Source organism: Strigops habroptila, chromosome 1 (assembly GCF_004027225.2).
Source record: "Strigops habroptila isolate Jane chromosome 1, bStrHab1.2.pri, whole genome shotgun sequence".
In the NCBI taxonomy this organism is placed as follows: domain Eukaryota; kingdom Metazoa; phylum Chordata; class Aves; order Psittaciformes; family Psittacidae; genus Strigops; species Strigops habroptila.
This window is the reverse complement of record NC_044277.2, coordinates 53,903,775-53,931,590: the sequence shown is the minus strand read 5'-3', so window position 1 is coordinate 53,931,590 and position 27,816 is coordinate 53,903,775. Positions and strand designations below refer to the sequence as shown.

The 27,816-nt window shown below is 40.9% G+C and overlaps 1 protein-coding gene across 4 annotated transcripts; it reads left to right on the top strand.

The window, feature by feature from the left end:
- The first annotated feature begins 1,258 nt into the window (after nucleotides 1–1,258).
- AFG3L2 (AFG3 like matrix AAA peptidase subunit 2) lies at nucleotides 1,259–26,583 on the top strand. Of its 4 annotated transcripts, none has more exons than XM_030477880.1 (17): nucleotides 1,259–1,459; nucleotides 6,257–6,356; nucleotides 6,828–6,896; nucleotides 8,312–8,427; nucleotides 9,305–9,457; nucleotides 11,686–11,760; nucleotides 13,152–13,273; nucleotides 14,702–14,975; nucleotides 15,567–15,704; nucleotides 19,027–19,180; nucleotides 19,733–19,840; nucleotides 19,980–20,105; nucleotides 20,765–20,875; nucleotides 21,448–21,563; nucleotides 22,495–22,695; nucleotides 24,288–24,482; nucleotides 25,567–26,583. In XM_030477880.1, the coding sequence occupies exons 1-17, from the start codon at nucleotides 1,337–1,339 to the stop codon at nucleotides 25,807–25,809; spliced, it is 2,424 nt and encodes an 807-aa protein (XP_030333740.1). In that variant the 5' UTR covers nucleotides 1,259–1,336; the 3' UTR covers nucleotides 25,810–26,583. The 4 variants fall into 4 exon arrangements, with proteins under 4 accessions (XP_030333740.1, XP_030333731.1, XP_030333745.1 ...); XM_030477871.2 differs by having other exon boundaries at nucleotides 13,149–13,273; XM_030477891.2 differs by lacking the exon at nucleotides 1,259–1,459 and adding an exon at nucleotides 7,533–7,638 and having other exon boundaries at nucleotides 6,257–6,449; nucleotides 13,149–13,273.
- Nucleotides 26,584–27,816: the final 1,233 nt, after the last annotated feature.

The window sequence follows — 27,816 nt, the reverse complement described above, 5'->3', positions numbered from 1 at the left end:
GGGGCTGGAGCACCTCCCGTGTGAAGACAGGCTGAGAAAGTTGGGACTGTTCAGCCTGGAGAAGAGAAGGCTGCGTGGAGACCTCATAGCAGCCTTCCAGTATCTGAAGGGGGCCTACAAGGATGCTGGGGAGGGACTCTTCCTTAGGGACTGTGGTGGTAGGACAAGGGGTAATGGGTTCAAACTTAAACAGGGGAAGTTTAGATTAGATATAAGGAAGAAGTTCTTTACAGTGAGGGTGATGAAGCACTGGAATGGGTTGCCCAGGGAGATTGTGGATGCTCCATCCCTGGAGGTGTCCAAGGCCGGGTTGGAGAGAGCCTTGGGCCACATGGTTTAGTGTGAGATGTCCCTGCCCATGGCAGGGGGGTTGGAACTAGATGATCTTAAGGTCCTTTCCAACCCAAACCATTCTGTGATTCCATGATTGAGTGCACCGTCAGCAAGTTTGCAGATGACACAAAGCCAAATGGTGCAGTTGGCACACCTGAGGGGCAGGAAGCTAACATGGATCTGTTGGAGAGGGTCCAGAGAAGGGCCACAAAAAGAACCAGAGGGATGGAGCACCTCTCCTATGAGGAACGGCTGAGAGAGTTGGGGTTGTTCAGCCTGGAGAGAAGGCTCTGGGGAGACCTTGCTGTGGCCTTTCAGTTCTTAAAAGGGGCCTGTAAGAAAAACAGGAAAAGACTTTTTAGCAGGGCTGGTTGCGATAGGATGAGGCATAATGGTTTTAAACTAAAAGAGGAGAGATTCAGGCTGGATGTGAGGAAAAAATTCTTTACAATGAGGGTGGTAAAATACTGGCGGAGGTTGTCCAGAGAGGTGGTAGACATCCCATCCCTGGAGACGTGGTTCTGGGCAACCTGGTCTAGTGGAAGGTGTCCCTGCCCATGGCAGGGGGTTGGAACTTGATGAGCTTTGAAGATCCCTTCCAACCCAAACTGTTCTGTGATTCTATGATAAACCGGCTTTATTCGGCAACGCCTTGAAGATCCGTCCCCGCCGGGGCAGCGGGGCGGAGGAGAGCGGGGGCGCTGAGGCCCTGCCGCGGCCGCCCGGCAGGGAGAAGCCCGCCCTTCGAAGCGGCGCCGCCCGAGCCCCTCCGCCCGGGCCGCCCCCCTCGGCGCAGGGAGGGCGGGGCCGCACCGGCCTGGGCTGTGCCTCAGCAACCGTGACGGGCTGCCGCCAGGGGGCGCCGCTCGGTGGAGTACGTCGGACGGACAGGAAGTGCACGCAACAGCGCGATGAGGTCAGACGTCGGAGGCCGGGGCGGGCTGACGGCGGCGCGGGGCGGCGAAGGAGGAGGCGGTGGTGGGCCGGGGCGGCCGCCGAGGCCATGGCGCACCGTTACCTGCTGCTGGCGCCGGGCAGCTGCCGGCGCCGGGGCCTGCCCGGGGTCCTGCTGCAGCAGCTGCTCTGCGGGAGGGGTCTGCGGGGGGCGAGGCCCTGCCTGGCGCAGGTGAGGCGCAGGGCACGGGCCCGGTCGGCCGCTCCGCCGCGCGTTGGCCGTAAGCGAGGGGGTGAGGGGATGAGGGTCTCGGTTGCCATGGTGACGCGCGGGGCGGCCCCGCCGCTGCCCGCGGTCCCGGGGCGGGGGAAACCGCTCTGCTGCCTGCGACCGAGGGCTCTTCGCTGCTCCCCGCGGCCTTCCCCGGCTCCCCTTCACCCCCTGCCTGCTCGTACCTGCCCTTCTGGGCGGCGAGTAGCGAGGGCCGGTGGCTGGGCGTGAGTGCGGCACCTCCTGGGCCGGAAGCGGCAGCGGGGCGCCGTGCGGGAGCACCTGCGGAGCCGCCCGGAGGCCAGCCGTAGTTGCAGGAGGGTGAGGCGACACCCGTGAGCCGCTGCTGCACGCTGCCGGTATTGCCGGGCTGCCAGCGGGTGTTCAGGTGATGTGTCCTACCTGGCTTCCACCTTCTCACCGCCTTTGCTGGTGGCGATTAACGGTGGGTGGGTTTAAGACTGTCCGCACCCAGAGTCTGTGTTGTGGGCTGGGATTCGTTTGGGAGTTCGGGTTGTCAGTGAGTGCAACGGTAATGTGCTGGAAAAGAAAAGGCAAGCGGTCGGTTGTTTGTGTAGCCCGGTGAAATAGCGATGTGGATTTGATTAAATCAACTGTTCTAGTATTAACTGATAAATTGTGGTGGCTGGGTATTCATTCAGTAAAACGGTTTAGACTGTCATCTATTATAAGATTGTACTGGGTTCAGCTGTAACAGTTATTTTTCTCCTTCTTAGTAGCTGTGCAGTGCTGTGTTTTCGACTTTAGTCTGAGAACAATTCTGATAATGCACCGATGTTTTAGTTGTTGCTAAGTAATGCTTACCCCGATCAAGACAGTGAAAACTCTGTCTCATGCTCTGCTGGTGAGGAGGGGCACAAGAAGCCGGGAAGAAGCAGAGACGGGACACCTGACCCAAATTAGCCAAAGGGGTATTCCATACCACAGCATGTCATGCCCAGTATATAAACCGGGGGGAGTTACCCGGAATGCCAGATCGCTGCTCGGGTTGGGCTGGGTATTGGTCGGTGGGTGGTGAGCAATTGTATTGTGCATCACTTGTGTTTATTGTTTTTTTTCCGTTTCCCTTTTTAGTTTTATATTCTCTCCCCTTGTTATTTCCTTTATCATTATTATTATTAGTGGTAGTAGTAGTGGTTTTATATTATACCTTAGTTACTGGACTGTTCTTATCCTAACTTGCTGGATTTACATTCTTTCAAGTCTCCTCTTCATCCCTCTGGGAGCTGGGGGGAGGGAAGAAAGGGGGGAGTGAGAGGGCGGCTGTGTGGCTCTAGGTTACTGGCTGGGCTTAAACCATGACAAAGATGTATATTACCCTTGTTGTCAACTCAGTATCAGAGGAATGACAGGCCTGTGCTACTGCCTGGAAAAAGGGAGGTGCATAATTCCTGCATCTTTCCATGGCATCTTGGGCAGGTCGCTGCATTTTTCTGTAGCATATAGTGGCAGACAGTTGCACGTTTGTAGGTATAAAGGTTATCACTAGGGTAGTGATAATTGTAGGATGAATGCACATAAGGGTGTTAGTAACTTAGTCCTAAGTATAAATATATGTTTGTTTTCAGAGTTGAATTTGTGGTTTTGTTTGGTCAGAGCTTTTTATTACAACAGCAAATAAAACGCTGTCAGCAGTATTGCTAATCTGTCAGTAAGTTAATTCTCACTTCTGTCAATAAAATGTAATGAGTTCTTATTTGGAATGGAACATAGGACCTATGAAGGGAACTTTGTATTCATCCTAGCATCTGGGTGTGTGTGTATAGGGAGCAAAACAAGGAGCTTCATTTTCATAAAAGCCTTTTTTAAATCATCTTACTTAAAGTAACTTGCAGTAAGTTAGGTTTCTTTGCCAGCTTTCTGTCCTTACTCCCCCAACATGCTCTTATGTATTTTGATGACTATTAGATAATTAAGATTTTTGGTTTAATTTTATTTGATTTGGAAGTTGTTTATGGATAAAGCTGTGAACTTGTAATTTTATAGAATTGATGAATTCTTGGTCTTTTGCTCACATAGCTGAGCAAATGGGTTTTCTCTTCTTGCTTTGTGTAGCCTCAGTTTTTAAAAAATGGGTTACAGTTACAAAATTTTTGTAAAGTCAGTAGTTCTGATTGTTTAAAGTTATCTATTTTATTCAATATTGGAATCATGGAGAAGGCACTTTTCTGGGATTACAGATCTTGGGTTTATATTTCACTCTGGAGTAGTAACATTTTCTGGGTTATTTTGTACTTTGCTTATCTTGATCCAGAAGTCTTGACTTTTAGGAAGATGTCACAAGGTTTGCCTGGGAAAAATACTAGATAGGGGTTTTTTAGCTTTATATGCTGTGATGGTTCTTTCGCCTCTGACTGAGAGAAGGTGGGCAGAGTTTGCTGGTAGATAGCTTGAAACAGCATCCAGTCAAAATGTGCTCTGCTTGCTTTCCCTCTGCTTAGGCAGCAGGTGTGCGTATATCATCTAAGCTTGCCATGGCATTCCCATTGCCAGCAGCACAGGACAGGTCCTATGTCAGGATCAATATGATCAGTTTTCATGCTGATGTTTTATAGGGTCAAAACCAAACAAAAACCTCCAACCAACCCAAACCTAACCACCATAACATGGTTCTAACAACTTTGGCATTTGTGGAGTGCTGTGGTGAAAGGAAACTGCACGTTTCTGTAGACCGACTTACCTAGATCTGTCAATAGCATAAAACAACTCTAAACCACTCAGCTCTCTGCGTGTTAACTTCGCAGGTGACTATGCATTTATTAATGGAATTTAGGATCTGTAGAGACAATCCAGCAATAAACCAGTTTGATTATTCAGGTGTGTCCCAAAGCTCTGTCTGCTTACCCTTCTCTCTCTCCTTCCCCCTTCATTCTCTGATTAAACTATAACTGAATTCCATAATAAACGCATGCTGGTGTAGCTGAGCCAGGCACTTGGATTTAGCTTACTTAAACTTTTTTAAATGTGAGCACTTGCTTTATTTTAGTTGGAGTAAAGGTTTCTAAATACTCCTGTCTCTTTACAAATAAAAAGTAATCTGAGCTTGTAGAATAACAAACTCCCCAACTTTTTGGTGTTGTAGGAGACCAGTGACATAGAAGCCAATATTATTGCATGTGTGCTTGAGTTACATCTGTTGCTGCAGCATTCCCTACCTGTTTGTATTTGAACTACAGATGAGTTGGTTTGTGGCAAGTACATTTTATTGCCCACACAGATGCATCCTACTTGTCTTAAAGCTGCTTCTAGGAGCACACATGCGATTGCTCATGGTAGAGGTCATAGTGTATTGAACCTAGTAGCTATTTTCCTGATTAGCTGCTGTCCAGACTATCTGCAGTGCACATGCTTTTTGTGATCAGTAGACTATCCTCTTGGACTTTCAGTATCAGACTTTATGCAAACACATGCAGTGGCACAAAACAATGGCTTTATCAAGCAGCCTGAGAATTAGCTCAGTCTGCGGCAAAAGCAAGCAACAAGGACGTTTTGGTATTCCTCTTGGTTCCAGCAGGTGGAACTAGATGGCTGCTTGGAATAAGTCTAACGTATTTCATCGTTTAGTAAGGGGTGGAGGGGGAAGCTCTCAGACAGAAGGCTTCAGGAGAGCTAGCATTCAATTAATGACATGTCAGCATTCCTAGGGTACTCTCAGCATGTAGCCTAGTATCCCTCAAGTTTGTTTAATATGCCAGAATAAGTTTTGTCTACAAACATTGTAACTTGATTGTAACAAAATTGCTATGGTGATGCCAACATTGAGCTTTCCTTCACAAAGTCCTAGAGGTGTTAGTCCTAGATGATCATCTGCTGTCTTGTGTGCTTACGTTGGGTCGTGTTTCCAGGAACTGCTGTTTTCTGGGTTTGGGTTGTTTGGTATTTTTAATTGTTTCTCTGGCTCTTAAGGTAAATAGGTTCTAACCAAAAAGAACACAAGTAAATGGAGTGCAGCTCTGGGCAGCAGGCAGTGGAGGCAGAAAGAAGGTCTGTGGGGAAATCTTGATGGGACTTTTTTTTTTTCCTTGGAAGCACTGGGAAAGCTTAGGAAGGGGGTAAGTTGAGATTTTATATAAAACATGTACTTCTTGAAGAAAAGGGGCTTGATTTCTCTGTAATAAAACTGCAGTTTACTCTGGTTTTAAATATTCCGTTACAATAACAAAAATTTTCTGAAGAATTAGTAATTTAAGTATTTGTATTTTTTTCATTGCACTTAAATGGTGAATAATGGTAAACATTAGTTTTAGAACAAGGTGCCAATAGGCTTGATTTAGTTTTGGTTTTATAACTGGATCTTTACCTTGGTAGGGGTTTAGGCCTGCTTTTTGAGCTGGTGTTCCAACTCATGCTTGTACAATCCCAGTTAGTGTTGCACTTACATGTCATTCAGCTGGTATTATGAAATATTTCCCATAGGATCAGTGTGTAGGTATTTAATGTTCATAGCTTTTAGTGTTTCCTGCCTAATTTTTCTCTTTAAATAGTATTTGTATGTATAAAACTCTCTGTCCTTAACAAATAGAATAAAAATTTCCTTGCTGTAGAAATTACTTATTTGATTGACTTTTCCTTTTCCGTTGTTGTCTTATGCTCTGGTCCACAGCAGTTACTATCAAGTCTGTTGTAAAGTTCCTGTTGTAACACGGTACTGGGTTGCTGCAGTTCAGGACTGCTAGAGAGTTTGAAGATTTTCATGGCACCTTTTTGTTGATTTATATTCTTTTTTTAATCTTTCAGCTCTGTGGAAAAGTTACCACTGGAGTTACTACTGACAGAAGTACTGTCTTGGCAAGTGTAATTGCTGCTTGCAGAAGGCTTCTCTCTCAACCTCCCAAAGGTGATTATAACTTTGATCACTGAAGTGAAGCAGACTGCATTCCTTGCTGGACACTGCATTTGTGTGCCATATAGGTTTATTGTCTGTGGGGAAGTTCTTGTACTAACCAGACATTAATCTTGAGCTGAAACATTGATTCAGGGAATTTTAGGAGCTATTAAAGAATGACTACTGTTTGCTCAATTTCATGCTATGCAGTGCAGTTTTCTGTTGAACTTAGCTTGTCTGTCTCTGGTTTGAAGGACAGCTTTACTTTAGGTCATAAAATACACTTGATACTTTCTTGTCAGGAGTAGCAGATTTATTTCTGGAAACCTGGTAGAGCTCTTCAACAAAAAGGCAAGAACAAAACTGTTTTTGCAGTCTATATGTTGCTAGCTGCTTTGCTGTTCTGTACATTCAGCTTGTGACTGCTGAAGTGTAATTGTAAATTAAACCCCAATTATGAGCTCTTGAACTCTTTCCTAATAGGATTTGAAAAGTATTTTCCTGGTGGGAAGAAAGCTAATGGAGCTAAAGGTACAGCTGGAGAAGCAAAAGGTACAAAAATGAGCTTCACTTCAGTTGTTTTTTGTGGAATGTGTATTCATTAGATTTTAGCATAACTTTGTGGGTTTGGGTTTTTTGTTTATTTTCTGAGTGGATGTTTCCCTATCAGATTTGTTTAAAAGTGCATATATATATATATATTTATTTTTTTTTCATTAAATGTTATTTTGCTTTCATATCATGTGTATCTTCTGGAATATTTTTTATTTTCTGTTGGAATGCTGTCCTTAAATTCTTGTTTCACTGTTTCCTGTTGGTTGACATTAGTAACGCATTCAGAGATTCTCTATGTGTATAGTTCTCAGCTTTTCCTAGAGCAAGCTAAAATACCCATTTTTTGTTATATAGAAAAAACCAGAATTGTAATTCTGGGTGAAGATCCAGAACCAGCTCTATAGCCAGGACCAAGCACGCAGCCTGCTGCTTGAAAGAGGAGTTAGTAGCAGCAGTGCTAGAAGGAGCCCTATCTTTACAAAGAGGGGGGTGAATCTGTAAATTATGACTAATAACAGTTACTCCGTTGTATCAGAAATCTATACAACGCATCTTCCAAAGAGAAGGCGAGGCAGCAACCCTGGGAATCTCTTATGGAAGCAGTAACAGGAGCAGCAGTTTTGCTTCCACTAGGCCTTGAATGGTAAAAACCTAGTGTTGTGCCTGGATTTCCAACTACCAAGCTCTTGAAAGAGCCAGCATTGGAAGGAGTGTATGTTAGTGTTGTGCTCCATCTTGAGTATGTTGACATATGACATTATGCTACAGTGTGCAGACACCTTGTGAACTGGATGAGTAGAAGAATTAAGATGAACTCCTCCGCTGTAGTTGGCTGTTACTGTGCTGTGCTTGTCTCTACAGTATTAAAAAAGGGTGACAGCCTGTGATATTGATTAAACCCTGAGCTTTAAGGGGACTATAGAGTGTCTGGAGGGGTAAATTGTGGGAGAAGATGTTACTTAAAGTTTATCATGGAAAACAAAGAAACTACAAAGCAAACTACAACAACCCACCTCACCCCCCAAAACCAATGCAAAACCCGACCAATCCTCCCAGTCCCAACAAAGTGCTTAGAATGATCTTGTGTGTCATGGATTAGTGCAATAAAAGTAAGTTTCATGCAGTCTCCATAAGAGGCTCCTTTTTTATGTTTGAGACACTTTTCAGTTCTTCTTGCCCAAGCGTCATCAGTTAGACAAGTATCAGACCTCCCTTCTGATCATAACTAGGGGATAGATGTCTCTCTGTCAGTTAATAGACTATATATCTGTTTTTCTAATTCTCATTATTACAGCATTGCAAACTAGTTAATTTTTTTTTTCAGAATAACTCTTTAATTTTAAGACTAATAAAAATAGTGCAAAATTGGTATAAGAAATTTTGGTTGGTTTGTTATGTTTTATTTTTGTTAGAAGCAAAGCAGGCTAGTGCCCGACAGCCTAGTGGGACTAGTAGTGGAGGAGGCGGCAGCGGTGGAAAAAAAGGTGGCAAGAAAGAAGAAACTAACTGGTGGACCAGATTACAGAAGGTCTTGACTTTAAAATATCTTTTTGTGGTACTGTCTTGTTCCTGGGAAATAACCTTGCATGTTTTTTGCTTTTTAGGGTCGTAGTCTGATTGCCTACATCTTCCTTACTCTCCTGTGTTTAGTATTTCATAGTAACTGGCTCTAGGTGGCTCCCCACTCAGTGTTTTTCATAAATAACACCTTTTTATAACACACTACAATGTGTATTCCTTCAGAGATATCTAACTCTGTTTCAGGAATGTTAATGGAGTTTTAAGCCATATAAGTATGGTTGGTAGTAGCCAGAATTCTTATAATAGAACCTTAGGCCTATAAAAGCTTTAAATTTTGTTTCAGAATGTCAATTTGTAAAACTTGCTGACCACACCACCTTGGTTAAATGTAGTTTACTTTTAGGCATTCTGGCCATAATGGAATACTTATGTAAGTTTCTTTTTGAAATTTATATTTATTATCATTAGCTATAGCACAGAGATGCTTGGTGTGCATAATTATTTTTCCTCCTTCGTGGGTTTTTCTTGGTTTTTCCCTTTTTTTTGTTGGTCTGGCATGTAGTCCTGGAGGGCAGGGAAAATTGTCTTAGAATGGAAGGAGAAAGGTCGTATAACAGATGGCAAAGCTTTTTTAAAGTAGTTCATAGATCAAAACTGTTCAATTACTATTTGTAAAACACTGGAAGATTTTCTACTAGTGCTGTAATTTTTCAGTTATATTTGATGTTACTGAAGTGTGTTTGTACAACAAAATACAGTTTTGGTTGGCATTCTCTATGGTAACCTTGAGGGCAGGGGAGAGGAGCCAGAAATAGATACTAGAACCTTACGTATTTACTGTAGTATAGAATCTAGAAATTTTTTTTTTTTTCTCCATTTCCTAGGGTGACATTCCATGGGATGTCAGGGAGTTCCGGATGTACGTGGTGGGAAGTTCTTTCTTCTGGACAATGGTGGTATATTACTTCTTCTTCAGGGTCCCTGGGAGAGAAATCACCTGGAAAGACTTTGTCAATAACTACCTTTCTAAAGGAGTGGTAAGTCGTGAGGGGAATCAAAAAGAAAAATCAGTGTGCTGAAGATGCACGTTTCTGCCCCCCTGCTTATGCTTGTATTCATGTGTCTGTGGAGTGAGAATGGGCTCAAAGGTAACTTTGAGGGAGAAATGGATTAGCTTTCATCAAAATCAGTTCCTTGATCTGGTGTTCTGGATGGCTATGTGCGTATTTGTGTCTTTTCAAGAGAGGAGAGGGGACGAGCAGCTCAGGGCAGAACTTTGTTGTTGGATAGGTCATGTAGATGCTAGTTTGAAGGGGCAGTGTAACCTCAGGCTCTTGGGGTATGGTTTTATAGTACAGGTAAGCTGGCCTAATGGCTTGAGCAGACATTGCAGCTGCCTTCAGAAGAAACTTACTCCTAACCTCAGGCACTTCCATGGGCCCACCCCCCTGAATTAAAAAAAAAAAAATAAAAGCTTGTTTCATGCCTTAAATCAGTTCCTCAGGGAATCTGAGGAGCAGCAGTGTGAACTGAAACCTGGGGGCAGGGAATGGAAGAATCCCTTCAAGGACAGTACACTGGCATAACCATGTTGTAAAATAGCCTCCTTTCTTTGTTCTCTCCTCTTTTATTTCTTCTTTCCTTCTTACCTGGAGCCACTAAAGGAGTGATCAGTTTTATCATCAGTGTCCTATCTCTCTGTAGAACTTGGCAGCTTTCCACACTTGGAGTAATAGGTTAGTGATGTCCTAAGTTCAGGAGATAGTGTTTTACACAGGCCTTTTCCTCTTCAGGAGCCATTAGTTCTTGGCTCTAAGTTCCTCTTTGTAGCTTTGCCTGCAGGTTAGGAAAACACTGACTTGCTTCCTCTTGTGGGTTTCAGACCCAGGATTTTGTGTTAACAGCATGCTTCCTACCCCTCCATTCCTTAGATAAAATGCCAATCAGGTTGTTTCTTACCTTTCTTTGTCTTACTGATCTGTGCAGAACTGCTCTGTATGCTTCTTCTGCCTAGGCTGTGTCTTGCAGTCCTATTCTTAACTGACAATTACGTGTACATCTTGTGGAAAAAACCCTACTGATTATATTTGTCCTGAAGCAGTAAGACACTAGATCAATAAAAAGATTAGTTTAGCTGTTATAGTGAACAAAGCCTGAAGCCTTGTTGCAGAAAAGCATTATGAAAGTGGGTTGTTGCGCAAAACCAAGTCTCTTGGGTCTTTGCAAGATGCAGTCTGGATATTCAGATAAGCTAAATATGTAGCTATCAAGTACTGTTGGTCACCATAGTGGCGGCAAGTTAATGGGGAGAAGAAGACATGAGCAGTACTAGGTTAGGGTTAGGGCCAAAACAAAGATGTTCAGGTAGTTTTGCATGAGGTCAGGCTAGATCTAGGTGGCTTCTTAGCTCATGCTTTACTTCAGTTCTACCAGAAATGGCCACATGTAGTGAGTTCAGGGAAACAGCCTTACTAGCCTGTGTACAATTCAGGCTCAACTTGTAGAACTATTGCTAGTTTTAAATTCTTTAAAGCTGTTGAAACCACTTGTTTTATGGAAAGAGGAAGGAAAAATGGAGAGCAACTTTAGTTGCCTTCTGAAGAGACCCTGTCAAATTCAAGAAAATACACATTTGAGGAGGCTTGAGGAGATTTTTCTTTTTTTTGGGTTTGGTTTTTTTTTTGGTAGTGTATACCTGCAAACCTGCAGCTTAATTCTCGCTTTAGTTTACATAGTGTCTGTCACCTCAGCTACATTTTTCTTTATCAGATTGATGTTCCTGTGTTTGATGTGGTAGCACAGGAAGTATTTTGTTTTGGGGAAAACAATTGAAAGAGCAAAGTTATATTTTCCCTCATTCAGTTTGGTTCATTTTGGAAGCTGCCACAAGAATTTGGAGTCATGTGTTCTATTGCTTTTGGTGTTTAACCATTGAAATAGTTAAGTATTGTTTAACTATTTCACTATATCTGTGGTTTGAGCTGAGATGTGCATTGGTTTTTTTCCCATGAAAAGGCTCTGAGGTCATCCTTTCAATCTAAATTCTAATGTGCTGATATTCCGTGCTTACCAATCACATACATGATTCCTCATGCCATTCCTAATGGCAAACTGTAGATTGTGGAATCATCCTGATCTACAACATTAATTTTATTTTCCTTACTTGAAACAGAACAGGTATATACATATTTGGTAGGTGTAGCTGTTAGCTGTGATGGACATGCAGTGACTGTACGCTCACCAGTTTTCCTCTTTGCTTCTACAGGTGGACAGACTTGAAGTTGTGAACAAGCGCTTCGTTAGAGTGATCTTTGTTTCAGGAAAATCTCCTCATGAATGGGTAAACGCTTTTAGTACATCTACATGAGACATTAGAAACAAAAAAGCTTTTTTTTTTAGGCAAATTTGATGTGGAAAACTTGGTCTGGAGTATTAATAATCTCTTAATCTAAAACATGTTTTGTGCCTTACTGTTACATTATCCTACATTGTGTGGTTTTCACTTTACTGTACCAGTTGCTTTGTCACAGATATCTTAAAACTATGGCAGGTAGTGCCTTTCCAGTATCATCTTTTAATACAAATACTCAAACAGGAAGAGTGAGAACTGCTGAAGGTTCTGTATTTTTAACTGCTGTTTTCCATCTGCTCAGGAAAATCCCAGTCTTTGGAATCTTTTCTGTTCCAGGCTGCTTTTAGCCAGTTATTGGAGAAGACAAAGAGAAATGTTTAACTTTGTCTCCATCTGATACTATAGTCTTTAACAGTAAGCTGAGAGCTCTCATTCTGGAGAAAATTACTTAGCTGAGGGAGTTACTTTCCTAGTAGCGCAGCGAGGAACAGACTGATGCAGGTGAAAGCTCTTCAAAGAGTAATACTCATTGGTGGGGACCTATTTAAATAAAATTAAAACTTAGAAGAAACGTTAAATAAGCTTTGTCCGGTTACTTCTTCCTAGGTGGTAGAGTATGTTTTGACTGACTTTCTGAAACAAGGTCTGCAAGTCCCTCTGGGATAAAGTGAAATTTGCAGTAGTTACTTCATCAGTGGGTTTCAGTGTGACTTATTTATACACCTACTCTTTAGCCCAAATACCACCAGTTGCCTTAGTTTCTCAATCAGTTACTACTTAAGACTACTCTTTCCGTCCCCCCGCCCCGTATTTAAGTAGGGGCAAGTGAGGCAGGTCATGGTGCAAAAGGGGAGATTTTAATGAAAAAAACCAAATCTCAGCACTGTTTGAAAGTGCTGTCTGGGGTTTGCTGTAAGTTCCTGCTGTCTTTTGTACAGACATCTAACTGAAAGCTAATACAGACTTCAAAAGTAGAGAATTGCCTTTCTTCATATAAGTTCTATGGCTGGTGTGTTTGCTGGTTCAGTGCTCTCTATTATTCCGACTGCATAGCTCCCTTTTCAAGATCTGTTTACCTACGTTCCTTCCGTTTGTTCCTGGAGAAAACACCAGGATTTCAGTCTATTGAAAGTGCCCAAAACTATTGGGTGTATGATCTCTGTAGGAGCAACAATAGGTACAGTTTGGTTGTATTCAGGTTGGTAGGCCTTAGGTTTGTTATGTGCATCTTACATCAGTTGCACACTTTATGAGACAACTTAAACTTGGCCTGAATCTGTTCTCAGAATGCTTGTGTGTGTGTTAGAAGAAGTTGGCTTGTAGTGAAGCTGAAATAAGATAGGGCACTTTGTGGTGATCTCTGCTTTTTTTTATAGCAGTACGTCTGGTTTAATATTGGTAGTGTGGACACTTTTGAACGGAATCTTGAAGCTGTGCAGCAAGATCTGGGAATAGAAGTGGAGAACAGATTGCCTGTAGTCTACTCAACAGAAAGTGATGGGTAAGAAGTTGCTTTAAAAGTCTCTGATAAAAAAATGGTTGTGTTTACAGTAGCAAAGCAGATTTGTAATACATGCGCTGTATGCTTCACTAGGTGGCAGTCTTAGTAGAAATAACAATCAGCTTGGGTTTATTTTTGAATGTTAACTGTAAGAGGAGCTGTTTAGTAATTTGTCTATGTAGAAATCCATATCCTCTTACCCTAAATATAGCTTCTTATTACATAAATGTTTATTTACAATTAGTCCCTCCACCATTTAAGCCCTCCCTCCCAGTGACTTGCACCAGAGCAGGAGTCAGCCAGGCACAGCCATAGAGCTCCAGAGATGGCACTTAACGCAGACTTTTGAAAGGACAAAAATGTGTCATAGAACTGCAGTATATTGGCTGAGATATAACACAATTTCTGCCCTTAAATTCAGCAGAATTCAAATCCTGTGGCAAAAAATTGGTAATTCAGTAAATCACACTAAAGCTGCCCGTTAGCTCTGCCCCAGAAATGCCACAGGAAACAGGAGAGCACAGCAGCTACATGATCAAAGTACTGCTGGTCCCCGCTGCATCAGAATCTGCTGAATACCACAGGAAAGAGAAAAATCCTTCTTTTCCTGATCATCCCAGAATTGTGGGATATCAGTAAAGCCTGGAAATCCTGTGCTCACTTATGGTAGTACTTCTTTTCAACACTTTGGTTTTGCAGAGTGTTGACAGAACCTCTTGTGAGCTGTTCCTTGAAGGCCTTACCATAGAAAAATCTGTGGAGTGCTCAAATACTCTGATAATTAGGAGTGTGTTAATAGTAGGATTTTTTTGGCTTGTGCAGAGCTGTGCTAGGAAGCTGGAGGACAGACAGTGAAGGATAATGGGCAATGAGTAATGGGGAAAAAAAAAAAAAAAACCCTAACAAAAAAACCCTGTGGCCTTGGGGAAGGGAAATAGAAACATTGAAAGAAGAAGAAAACATAAAAATTGAGACAGATCTAAGGGAAGAAGAGTGAGTATGTATTTTGGAGAGAAATTTCTGCTTGAAGTTGTAGCATACACCAGTTATATGCTACCTAATGGAACTTCTTTTGAGAATGTAACCATTTGCATACTAAGCCCTATGAATATACCTTTGAAGGACACAGAAAACGAGCTACTTTTGTTTACTAGGTGTCGTGGTTTAAGCCCTGTTTTCCTCTAAGATTCATCAGTGTCTCTTGATGTACTTGGTTTAAAAGCAAAGAAAAATCAAGAAAACAATTTTTTTTCTTGTACTTATTTTGGTTATTTTGCACAGTGAACAACCTGCAAAATGTAAATGTTACAAGTTAATAGAGTGTTAGTCCTGAATTTGTTTGCTTATGATGGGAACTTGTATGTTATATGCAGCAATGGATTTTTGTAATATATGTGGTTTTCTGCTTTGTTTGGTTTTTCTCCACAGGTCATTTCTCCTGAGTTTGCTGCCTACAATCCTGATTATTGGTTCTTTACTGTACACGTTAAGAAGAGGTCCTGCAGGCTTAGGTCGAACAGGGCGCGGAATGGGTGGACTTTTCAGTGTGGGTGAAACCACAGCGAAGGTCCTTAAGGATGAAATAGATGTTAAGTTCAAAGATGTAGCTGGCTGTGAGGAGGCCAAATTAGAGATCATGGAGTTTGTGAACTTTCTGAAAAATCCCAAACAATATGAGGATCTGGGAGCAAAAATTCCGAAGGTAAGGGAAGGATGACTTAGCAGATAAAACCTTTATTCTTTTGTTAGTCCTCAGTATTCTAAATTGTACAGGAATGTTTACATATGCAGTGTTTTCCAGCTTCTTTCTTCACACAGTCAGGGTGGGGGGGAAAGGGCATTAATTGCCAGCACTGTAACTGTGGTACCAGAAGATTTGCCTCATGGAACACTTACCTGTTCATGTGGGTCAGAAATGATACACAGCTTGCACATGTACCTTCAGTCGTGTATATAAATGTGCTAGAATTGCCTTTTGGCTATGCTATTGTTGGAGCCCACCTGATGACATACCTTTGGGGTTTTTTAATGTGTCAGCCAAAGAAAACACTGTTCCTGTAAATCTAAGACAGCCTGGCAATGATGTATGGTTTGTTGGTTTGGGTGTTTTTTTTTCCTTTTGCTGTTTTAAATGGGAGAATAATCTTCAGTTTGTTTTCTTCCACAATTTTGACACTGGTGGAAGAAGAGCCAGTGGACTGAACATAATAATATGTAAATCTTTGACATAAGATATTTCACAGGCTTCTATTATGTTTTCTTTGTGAGGCAAATATACCTGTTTCTCTTACAGGGGGCAATTCTGACAGGTCCTCCAGGTACTGGGAAGACACTGCTAGCTAAAGCTACAGCTGGAGAAGCTAATGTACCATTTATCACAGTCAATGGCTCCGAGTTCTTAGAGATGTTTGTTGGTGTGGGTCCAGCTCGAGTAAGTCTTTGGCCTTCCTCTTGTTTCAGTACTGGCTGTTGAAAGGATGTTGTCAAATCTGGGAGGCAAACAGTTTGATTCCAGCTGAAGTTCTTTCATCTATGCAGCTTACTTAAAAGTGATGCCAGATGCTCGTTTAAACACAAGAGTCGTAGATGCACCTTTCATAAAAGGAACTAATGCAGTTCAGTAACTGCTTGCAGAGCATCAGGACCTGAAGGGTTTACCTCTTCGCAGGAATGTAAGCAAACAGAACTCTCCACACTCTGCTCTGAAATAAATTTACTGGCTAAGTCAGATGTATGTAGCCCATGTGACTACTGCTATGGGAATGTCTCCTTCTCCTCTAAATCATTTTTGTTTCTTTGAAGAACTGCATTCTCTTTGTAGTTTCAAACTCCTAGATATAAATAGTTGTTTAGGACACACAAATGGGCTTCTAGTTGAAACAGGATTCTGAGGGTCACGAACAGTAGATTGATTTCTGGAGTGATTCACGTAACCAAATATCCATCTAAAATTTTTTTTGTGCTCTTTCACCTTAACTCTCTTAAAATAGCTCATTAAAAACAGTCAATATTATATAAATGAGTTACTGATAATATTTTACAAATGAGGTGGGTAACACAAGAAAAATACCTTTCTTCTTAATGTCCAAAATCATACTCCATTTCCAGCAGCTTACACCTTCACCAAACTCCAACCATCTTGTCTTAAGCCTTAAAAAGTATATTGCCAGGTGATGTGCTTTTGGAAGGCTTAACATTTGTCTGTCATAAGTTCTGCGAACAGACTGAAGGAAGCATACTTGTGGGTTTTACTCATGTTTGAAAACTAATTCTGCTAGCATGAAGTGGAAATGATTTAGGGTCTTGATTTGAATTTGAGAGGGAATGGCTTTTACCAGATACATAATGCGCTTTTGTGTCCTGTGAAAATTCACAGGAAAGCTCACTTTGGCCAAGTTCTTTAAAGCCCTGAAAAACTGCAGTTTTCATGTATGTTAGAGGTTACCAGATAAACTTTCTGAGATTTGGTCCTTAGTTTGTCACAGCTGTGTGTGCATAAGCCTCTTGCAAGCATAGGTCTCTTTTGATGGTGGTGTGGTTTAATCCCAGCCGGTAACTCAGAACCACGCAGCTGCTCGCTCACTCCCCTGCTGCTTCTTCCCGCCGCTCCCAGAGGGATGGGGAGGAGAATCAAAAGAATGTAACTCCCACAGGTCAAGATAAGAAGCTGAACCCAGGACAGATGGTCTCTTGCTGGAGTTCTTCCAGTAGCATAGCTGGGAAAAGATAGGAGATGCCAGGTAATTTTGGGTCTTCTGAAAAGAGAATAAGGGAAAGGGGGTAGGGTGCACATGCAGGTAGGCACAAAGCTTGGGACTGGGAAGAACAGTAGCTGTTCAGAAAGTTAAATGCAGAAGCTAGTTGGGAGTGGAGGCTTCAGTGAGGATGCAGAGAGGGTCTGGAAATATGTAACGAAACTGGCAAAAGGAGCTGCCCAGACTGAAAAAGTGACTGGAAGCCAGAAGGTATGGAGATAGTGATTGTGTATGTAAGATGAGTGGGACTTGGAAAAAGGGAGTATGCAGTGTAAAAGGGGCTTTACAGAGAAACAGCAGGAAAATGAACTGATCCATATCATAGAATACCAGGTTAGAAGGGACCTCAGGGATAATCTGGTCCAACTTTTCTTCGCAAAAGCATGGTCTAGACAAGGTGGCCCAGCACCCTGTCCAGCTGAATCTTAAGTGTCCTCTGGGAAAGTATTAGATATCCTGAAATAATAAGAATACTCAAACTACGTTGTCATTAGCTGTCAGTACATACCTGAAATGCCCCAAAGCAGGGTGACTTAACCTCTCTGCTGGTCTATGCAGATGATTATCAGCTTTTACTACCCAGTGAAATCTGTTGATATAACAGTCACTGCTTTGGCTATGAATAGAGGTTTCAACACAGTCCATAATTTCTAATGCCTGTAGAAAACAACATGAGAGACTCTTTTAGTTTCATTTCCAATGAATTTAGTAAACAAGACAGTGATGCTAAATTGATTATTTGTAAATTGGGATTTGCTAGAATTAAAATTGCTTACACAGCCTTGGCTCCTTGTGAAAAAAATACTGGTATGATTCTGGATCTCTGTCTCTTTCCAATCAAAAGATAGTTCACTTTGAGCATCTGACACTTTTCCCCTGTTTATCCTGTTCCTTCCTGCTTTATTTATTGTACTGTTCTCGAATTCTGTTAACAAATCAGAGTGACTTTCTGCAGGAGAACATACTGTCCAAAATGTGCAGCTCTTCACCTCCCTGTACATTGTTATCAGAGAAGCCTTCTCTAATTGCACCTCTAACATACAAAGTAGTAAAGCCCTGAACTACATGTAAGTCTCACTCAGGTCAAAATTCTTCCATCATTTTTCATTTCCTGTTTGCTCCAGTTCAATCCATCGGGTGTAGATCTGTTGACTTGCTGAACTGGTTTTAATGAGGTCCTTCTGATACATTTGCAAGCAGAGTAACATCATAGTGTTGCATCTTAAAGCCAATCACATTGTGCTGCGACTACGAGAACAGAATTTGATAGGTAACATCTCACTTAAAATCTGAAAGTCTAAAAAGAATTTGTCTGTTTGCTGTTGTCTTGGCCATTTTTCCCAGACTTTTAATTTAACTTCCAAATAAATACTTGGAGGTGAATTCAGTTCTTCCAGCCCATGTAATAGACAGGATGGCTAAGAGTCAATATTTATAACAGCATACTTTTAGAGTACAATGGTAAGTGCTTTAAAGTAAGCCTTAAGCTCGATGTAGGAGCTACATCACCCTGTTCTAACTGCAGAAAAGCTTAAAACATTTTGATTTCCTTGCTATGAAGCATGACTGTGTGGAAGCATGCCCCTTCACATTCCAGTCCTGCTGGTAATACTGTGTGTTTAAAAAAAGCTTAAAAGAGAAATCTTGCTTTAAATCCTTGAAGTTTGGAGGTCTTTAGAGCTGAAGTTGAAGATACATTTCAGATATGCAGGAAAAGTGGTTATCTCTTAAGGCTGTTAAGTTGGTTAATGTTCCGAATTTATGGATTGAGACAGGATTTGTCCACCTGTGGGTCTCCGCTTTAAGTGATTCTTGCTCAGCAGCAGCTACAGCGTAACTTAGCATTACCTTGAGAGCTGGCTGGAGGCTTTGGGACACTTATTAACACCCATACTCAATTATAGCGATACTGTTATTGATGTACCTCTTCCCCTCCTACCCACCACAACCCTGAACAGTTACAAACCCGTCTGATGCATACTCTGTTCTCCTGTTAAGGTTAGAGACCTGTTTGCTCTTGCTCGTAAAAATGCCCCGTGCATTCTCTTCATTGATGAAATAGATGCAGTAGGAAGGAAAAGAGGAAGGGGCAACTTTGGAGGACAAAGTGAACAAGAGAACACACTTAATCAGCTTCTAGTAGAAATGGATGGTAAGTATTCAGTGTCTTATAATAACAAGGATAAGGGAATGAACTAATAAGCTTATTTAGACCTGTTAGCCAGTATTTGGGTTCTAGCTTAAATCTAAATTGAGTGTGTTTCCTTGCTTCCTAAATGGTAACTCATTGTGCTGCAGCCTGATGTTTGGCTAAAATTTGTTAGAAAAAAGAACCATCACTCTGCATCTGCTAACTCTGTCATGGTTGAATAGGCCAAAAAAATTCTTTGCATGAGAGCAGTCTGTCTGTAAAAAATACAGCTAGCTATGCTGGTTCTGCAACTTCCTGAGCAGTTAATCTAGTACTGCATTTTGAAGATACAGCAGGATTTGATAGAGTACCTCACAAAGCAGAGCCCAAGGCCATTTGTTGCTTGTTATGAAAAGCAGGACAATGCTGTAATAAATGGAAGTATTTTCAGCTTTAAGATCATTTGATTAAACTGCCAGTTCTCACGTGGCCCTGTAAACCAGACAGCCTTTCTATTTTTTTGATGGAAATCATATTTACACAGATTTTCTCTTTATTACATTTCTTCAACAGGATTTAATACAACCACAAATGTAGTAATTTTGGCAGGTACTAACAGGCCAGATATTTTAGACCCTGCTCTGATGAGACCAGGACGCTTTGACAGGCAGATTTACATCGGTAAGTTTTATCTGCATCGCTGTATACTTTTGCATTTGTAGAATACCACTGCAGCTATTTACATACGTAACTTCCTTGCACATGTTCAATTAGAATATATATATGTGAAAATTAAAAGCATACTTCTTTCATCTTAAAGGACCCCCAGATATAAAAGGAAGAGCATCTATTTTCAAAGTTCACCTCAGACCTCTGAAGTTAGACACAGTCTTAAATAAAGATAACCTAGCAAGAAAGCTCGCATCACTAACACCTGGTTTTTCTGGTAAGTCACTCCTAATGTCACTGTTCTTCTTCACTTGTTATATAAGCTGAAGATATTTGATTTCCCTACTACTCCTGGTTTTCTTGCACCTGATCTTCTGGATGGTGCTGTGTTTTATTGTATTTACTAGTACAGCATGAAATTCTCTTTGTCTGTTCGAGCAAGTAGGAGATTTTTGAATGTCTTAAGTTGCCTGCCTCAATCAGGGTGACATACCAAATGGCAGTTTCTTCTGTCTTCAGCAAAAGCAATCCAGAGATTTCTCCTTACTACCACTCGTGCATGTGTTCTTCCTTTTAATATGTTGCATTCTTTGAACACTACTAGAGAAAAGGTAGGGTTTGTGTGCATATTCTGTAGGGGGATTTCTGTGTCTGGATGTAAAAACTCTTCTCCCTGGTAGGATACATCAAACAAGTACTTCACTATAGCTTTCTACCCAAGAGAATAATCCTAAAGCCTGTAATCATAGTACATATAGTTAATTATCTCTTAAAGAGTTATATTGTGTGTAATGTATTATTTCAGAGTGCATTACCTCTAATTTTCAAGCTCTATGAGAATCTGGAGAAAATTAATTCTAGAACAGGTTATCTTTATGCTAGGCTGAGAGAAAATTGTTGAAAATGACCTGTAATTTGTATCTTCTCTGCTTTCAGGTGCTGATATTGCTAATGTTTGTAATGAAGCTGCTTTAATTGCTGCAAGGCACCTCTCGGATGCTATAAACCAAAAGCATTTTGAGCAGGCAATTGAAAGAGTTATTGGAGGTAGGTGAATCGCATCAATAGTTTCTCAAAATTGTAATATGGCAGGAGACTTCCTTTGTTATATACATACAGAAAGCCACGCTTTGAATCTTTCTGTTGTTCATGGTTGTATTGTTTTATCTCTCCTAAACACACCTGATATTTAGAAAAGAAGTATCCTGTCTATATTACTGACTTCTGTAATGGGGAAGGGGTACAGGGAGAAATTTCATTAGGATGCTTTTCTAATCTCTTCAAAATGGCGAGAGGAATAGCTGTTGGGATTTAGTAATGCTTTTAACTGCTGTTAGCCTGAAATAGTTCAGAAAACTCTTTAATTTTTAAAGAAAAATATTTAAAGTTTGAATATGCTTATAAGCTTATAGTTTGAATCTTGAAAATCTAATGAAGGACAAAGTTAAGTGAAACTGGAAGAGAAATTTCTACAATTCGCAAGTTCTGGGGTTTTTGAACTTTTTCAGTAGATTGTATACATGGCATCTGTGTGTTGCTTACGATCTCTCTAAATGAGGTAAGGGATTTCCATGGAGAAAGCTGTGTCTGAAACTATTAATCACATGTATTTTCTAAAGGTTTGGAAAAGAAAACTCAAGTACTGCAACCAGAGGAGAAGAAGACGGTAGCCTATCATGAGGCAGGGCATGCAGTTGCAGGGTGGTTTCTGGAACATGCTGACCCGCTCTTGAAGGTAAAGGAAACTAATTGGCACTAGTAATGTAACAGTAGCATGGACAACATATTTTCGGTAATGTTGAGAAAGTATTAAATATGTAATCTTGCAAAAGACAGTGTGTGCAGATCTTGCAGTATTTCTTTGGGTTAATTTTTGTAGTTTTCTTAACTGTTCCCTGACTCGACTGCTACAGGGCTTGTAGTATAAATGTCCTTGGAAAATTAAAGGGACCTGATCTTCCCATGAGTCTGCCTGCTTTGACAGCTGCTTTTTCTCTGAGGCTTTTAGTACAGATTAATTTAGTTTAAATTAATCTTGCCAGGTTATGCAGGTAGACACCTCTTCAGGAATGTAACTATAGAAATTAACATCTAGAGGCTGATTTTAGTTTTAATTTGCTTTTTGGATGCACAGTTTGACAAGTTGAAGGTAAAGGTAAAAGCACCCCAATCTCCCAAACTAGCTTCAATGTTCATAGTTTAGCTTGGCTGTGTTCTTAATCTCGTCTGACTTTCAAGCTTAAAATTAATCTCGTACAATTTCCTGCTGGAAGGAAGGGCATTAGTAAATGTGGAAACTCCTCCAGGGAGGGAGAAATGCTGTGTCTGTTACAGAATGCTTAAAAGCCCAATACATAACTCTAAAAGAATTGTGGATTTTTCATTTAAAGATTTTAAAAATACCATACAGTCTTTGGAAAAGATATGACAGTGGTCTTGCCTTTCTTTTCCAGATATTCTAGTAGTTGTTATCCCAGTTTAGAGCTAGCCAGGGCTTTTAAGGATAAATCACAATGAGGGCAAAACTGTAAACGGAAATAATGTCAGAATTAAACCTCAAGGGTGAGTATGGTGTAGGTTGTGATACAAAAAATTAAGTCAAACCAAAGAATGCTTTATGGTTTTTAACACTATTTAGTCCTAGCATTCTGTAATTTCACTTGTAGGTATCTATTATCCCACGTGGTAAAGGACTGGGTTATGCTCAGTATTTACCCAAAGAACAGTATCTTTATACCAAAGAGCAGCTACTTGACCGAATGTGCATGACTCTCGGAGGACGGGTGTCTGAGCAAATCTTCTTTGGAAGAATTACAACTGGTGCCCAAGACGACTTGAAGAAGGTGACCCAGAGTGCATATGCTCAGGTATGTGCTTCAGTGAGACTTTTCTCCTTAGAGTTCTCTTTATCTACTACCTAACACTAATATTTTTAAATGATGCAATTTGATCAGGTATGTCTCTCAAAAAACATTATATGAATAAACATTATGCTCTTGTTGTATAGAGATGCTGATGACTCGAGTATTTTATTACAGTCTTACAACAGGAGTCCATGAATTAGACTTTGATTTCTGTCCTACATCTGCCCACGGGAACATATATGCCGCAGTTGGATTCAAATACGTGTGGAAATTGTGTACTATTAAAAGGAATTTGGTGCATAGATTGGATCATCTGATCCTACTTTTACAATTGCTCAACTTGGATTCACATGTGTAACTAAATCCAGAGAACCTTGTATTTAAGCACTGCTGTCAAATAAGGCTGCTGAAATGAAGACATCTGTTTGTGTCACATTAACTGGCGTAGATGAGTAATCTGAAATCTTATCGGTGTAATGACTCACCTGAGTGTAGCTGTGTGCCACACACAATTGTGTTACTCCATTTCCTGCATCAGCACAAAAGGTGTCATAAGATGCTCGCAAGGTGAGCAAAGAGACATTTTGGAATACATGTCTGTTCCCCAGCACAACACCCCCATCCCCAAACTACACCTGCTTCCTGGTCTCTGGTGTGCTTCTTGTTGCGCCAGTTCAGGAAGTAAATGTGTAATGAAATCCTGTTAATTTTGTGGCATCTTCAGTGACTTTTGTTTGATTTTAAATTCTAGAATGTTCAAGTATAGACTTCTGCTCATGTTAACCAGACCTATTGTCTCCAGAGAGAATGAGGGGATGAAAGTATTGAACTTTTCTTGAGGAAGCAGGTTAAGATGCTTGGCTCTAATGCTGAGATCTCTTTGAATTCTGAATATCCTTCGTCATACCTATATTGATATTAAAAGACCAAGCAGAGAAGTGCCACTTTAGTGACCATCAAATTGATAGCAGCCACAGAGTGAATACTAAGTAGCAGTTTGAACTTATTTCTGCCTCTGCTAGAGTAAAATGCAACTTAAAAACATCTATACTTGGCAATCAGAGGAGTCTGTATTCAGTACTGAGTCAAGCAAGATAAGAATCACTTTCACAGTTGTAGGGGAGTGTCTTGGGATAAAGTATGGCATAGGATTTTTGCACATGATAAGACAAAATCTTGAAGACCTGCTACTTTAATACTTATGGGTGAGTGGAATAGTCTTGGAAGCATTTTGAACTGGAAAAACACATTTCTGGTATGGGAAAAGAGTTTTATTGCTTAATGAAGTTTGAAGTGGTTTTCTGTAATCTTAGTATTTAAACAGCAAAGTACTATGTACATCACAAGTAACCACCTTTTAAATGGTGGTATTTACGTCCTTAAGTTGAATCTTTAAAAAATAAGTGAAAGTCAGCTAAGGTACTTTTAGCTTAGGTGGACTTGAGTTTTCAGGAGAGGGTTGGCTTTAGAGTTAAAAATTGGGTCATAGCAAAATGACTGGTTCCTTTCAGTTTTATTTACCATATTTTACATCAACATACCCTAAAATCATGTTCTCTGTGTCGTTTGACTTTTTTCTTCTTTTTTTTCTTCAGATTGTTCAGTTTGGCATGAATGAAAAAGTAGGGCAGATTTCCTTTGACCTCCCTCGCCAAGGAGACATGGTATTAGAGAAACCTTACAGTGAGGCAACTGCCAGGTTGATAGACGAAGAAGTGCGGTCACTAATTAACATTGCTTATGAGAGAACACTAAATCTTCTGACTGAGAAGAAAGCTGAAGTGGAGAAGGTGAGCACTGTGGTATTTTTAGCTGCCAAGTTCCAGCTGTTAAGACAGAAACTGAATTGAATAGATTAAAAATAGCGACCATGTAAAACCTATTCAGTGTAATCTTGAGAAGTCACAAGACTTAAATAACTAAATCTCCTTTCATGTTGGAACACCTCTGAGGTTCTCATGAATGGGAGCTAACATCACTCTCCTTGTATGGGAAATATTCATTTGGAAAGCTGGAGGGAAGAATCTGTCTACCAAAGTAGGCTTTAGTAGATGTACTAGTCTAGTATGAAATTTAAAAACCCCACACACAAAATACCAGGATTCCAGTTCATTAGGCTAAAATAAGCTCTCTAAGAAGGGAAGTACATATAACTTCCTTTTTCTGAGTTCCTTTTGAACATTAAATGGAAAGCATCTTCCTTCCCTGCCCCCCTGGCTGCTTGTGATCTGCCTCACTGCAGCTGAGATTGCCCTTGTGCATATTCTTCTCCACGCCAGAAAGCCTGATACAGTAAAAGGATAATTTTCCAGGATAGGCATCTGATAGGCTTACAAGAAGACAAGTTTGGATTCTGTAAATAGTGGTGTAGTACATCAGCATCCCAAAAAAGATCCCCGAATATGGTTTGTAGTGAACAATGCACTCGCTGATGCAAAAAGGTTACAAACTACCCTTGTACCGTATTGTACACACTGGTATTCTGTGGTGCTCTTTCGCTTGTAATGGAACAGCAGCCCTATTGAACCATCTTGTTTGATAGGAAGGGAATGCTTGTTTTCATCTATAGCTTAATGTCTTGCATCAGGAGCCTTTTGGCAGCAGCGAAAGGCCGCTGCTCTGAAACAACAATAACAGCAACTGTGGTCCATAGGGAGGGCACTTCGTCGAATCTTGAAAGTAGGATTAAAAAAAAATGGTATTTTTGCTACCTAAATGCTCACAGGGGACAAAAATAATCATGTATTAAGTGAACTCTGAGCAACCTGGGGGTTTCTGTCAAAATTAATCAGTGCTGAATGTGGTCCCAAACTGTCTTAAACTCTTCCAAAGAAGAGTATCTCACATGTGTGACACAACTTATTGCTGCTCCAGGTTGCCCTACGACTACTGGAGAAGGAAGTACTTGATAAAAGTGATATGCTAGACTTGCTTGGGCCAAGACCGTTTGCCGAAAAATCTACTTACGAAGAATTTGTTGAAGGCACGGGAAGTTTGGATGAGGATACCTCGCTACCAGAAGGCCTTAAAGACTGGAACAAAGAGCGTGAGAAAGAGAAAGAAGAGACGGCAGATGAACAGGTTTCTAGGCAGATCAAAGGAGGGATGCCATTTTAACTGCAAAGCGTGTGGTGATGTTGACTTGCACTCTGGAACAGAAACAAACTCACCTAGTCTGTACTTCAAAAAAAAACAAAGTATTTATTCAACCAGACTGTATTAGGGATGGGTGGAAGAGTGATCTCTTGTGATGAGATAAGGATATTTTGCTCCCAATTTCCATATGTGATATCATCAGTTCACTGGTAAAAGATGATCGTCTTTCATTTGTCAGCTGAAGAACCATATGTTGGATTTGAGCTGCAGTGGAATGCCAGAACCGAGCCTCTCCAACTTTCAAACAGTTCAGATTCACGCACAAACTCTGTGGCACTGGTCTCTTCTCTTTTAAAATGTATGTAAGCTTACAAAAATTAATTTTTTCTTTGATTATTCATCTGAAGTATACCTGTACGTGACCTGTTTCCAAAACAAAGAATCATACAAAATGCATTGTTGAATGCTTAGCCAAAAGTCTGGTCTTAAAAAGTACAAGCTTTGCAAAACTATCAGCTCTTTTATCTGACCATTTTCCCCTCCCACCTTTCACTTCGATTTTAGAAAGAGTTTGTCTACAGAGAACTGCCATGTAAGTTGACAGTGAAACTGGAAGCCCACTTAAATACCTTAAAATGTACTCGTGGTTCAGTGTCTTTAAATGAAGGCTGAAGCTCAGTTGGCTCCTGCAGTTTTATTAGTCAGTTTTTTACAGAGTTCTGTAAGATATTGAACATATGAATGTGTTGTGTAAATACAGTTTGAGTCAATAAAATCAGTACTTTTCTGAACAAAGCTTGTCTTTTTTTGATGGTTTCTTGGTATAGAATTCAGATCAATACAAAACTTCCTTTTAAGCATAAGATTTTGTTACATCAGGGTAGCAAGGTTGTGCCCACGAATTCCAAAACCAGCAGCCGAATCCAAAAGTGCTAAATCAGATCAGAGGGTGATGGGGCATTGGAACAGGCTGCCTGGGAAAGTGGTGGAACCACCATCCCTGGAAGTGTTCAAAAACCGTATAGCTGAGGCCCTCAGTGATACGCTTTAGTGGTGGACTTGGCAGTCCTGGTGTAGTGGTTGGACTCAGTGACTGTAAGATCTTTTCCAGCTTAGCTGGTTCTATAATTCTATGATCAGAGTGTCATACTGGTTTGCTTAACCTAAAGTTACTGGGTTTTTTCCCTCTGCTTAGTTGAATACAGTTTGTTTTGGTATAATAACCTGCTTCTGGTTCTCTTCTCTGTGCTAAGGATTTATTAGTTGCAAAATCCAGCTGTTCAGAAATTAACTGGTTGTCTCGCTATCCCAGAGGAGGAGAGGGAAGCACAGTTGGAGCAGGGTGGGGTGGCAAAGTGGAGAAGGAAAATAACCTCAGCTTTCCTGCTGGACAACAAATCCTGTAAGGCTTGTGACTGAGAGGGCAGGTTAAAGGAAGAACTGGTAATTGATTCCATCAGTGTGTTGCAAGATACTGGGAAGCAGTAGGATGATAAAGGAAGAAGATGTCTCTGAAAGGTCAGACACAAGGTCTTTGCTCGAGTTATTTGATGTAAACTGTTTATGGAAATTATTCTTTTAGGACTTTTTTCTTCCTACTGAAGCTGTTGCCATCTCTGTTGCTTGGCTTTGCAGTGAAGAGGAACAAGGGAAACAGCAAATACAGCAATCTAGGGCATGTTTACTGGGTGTTTTTAGTTGTTAACGCTTCTGTGTATCCCTACTGGAGTTGCAGAATGAACGATGAAGAGAAAGGCATCCTGAATAAAACTGCACTTCAGTTCCTTTGTTACTGGAGTCCATTTTAGAATGACTTATTGCAATAGGAAACTTGTTTTATAAAACTCAAATCTTGCACACATGGTAAAGTAGCAACTGATTTCTGTGCGTATGTTCTAGTGCTGATCCTTACATGTATTCTGCATTAATGCCTTGTTTGTTCTATCCCCCATTTAGCTGAACACTTTTTGTTTGGAGTAGGCAATTTGTAGCCAGCGCAGGGGACTAAATGTGCTTATGTTGTAAAAG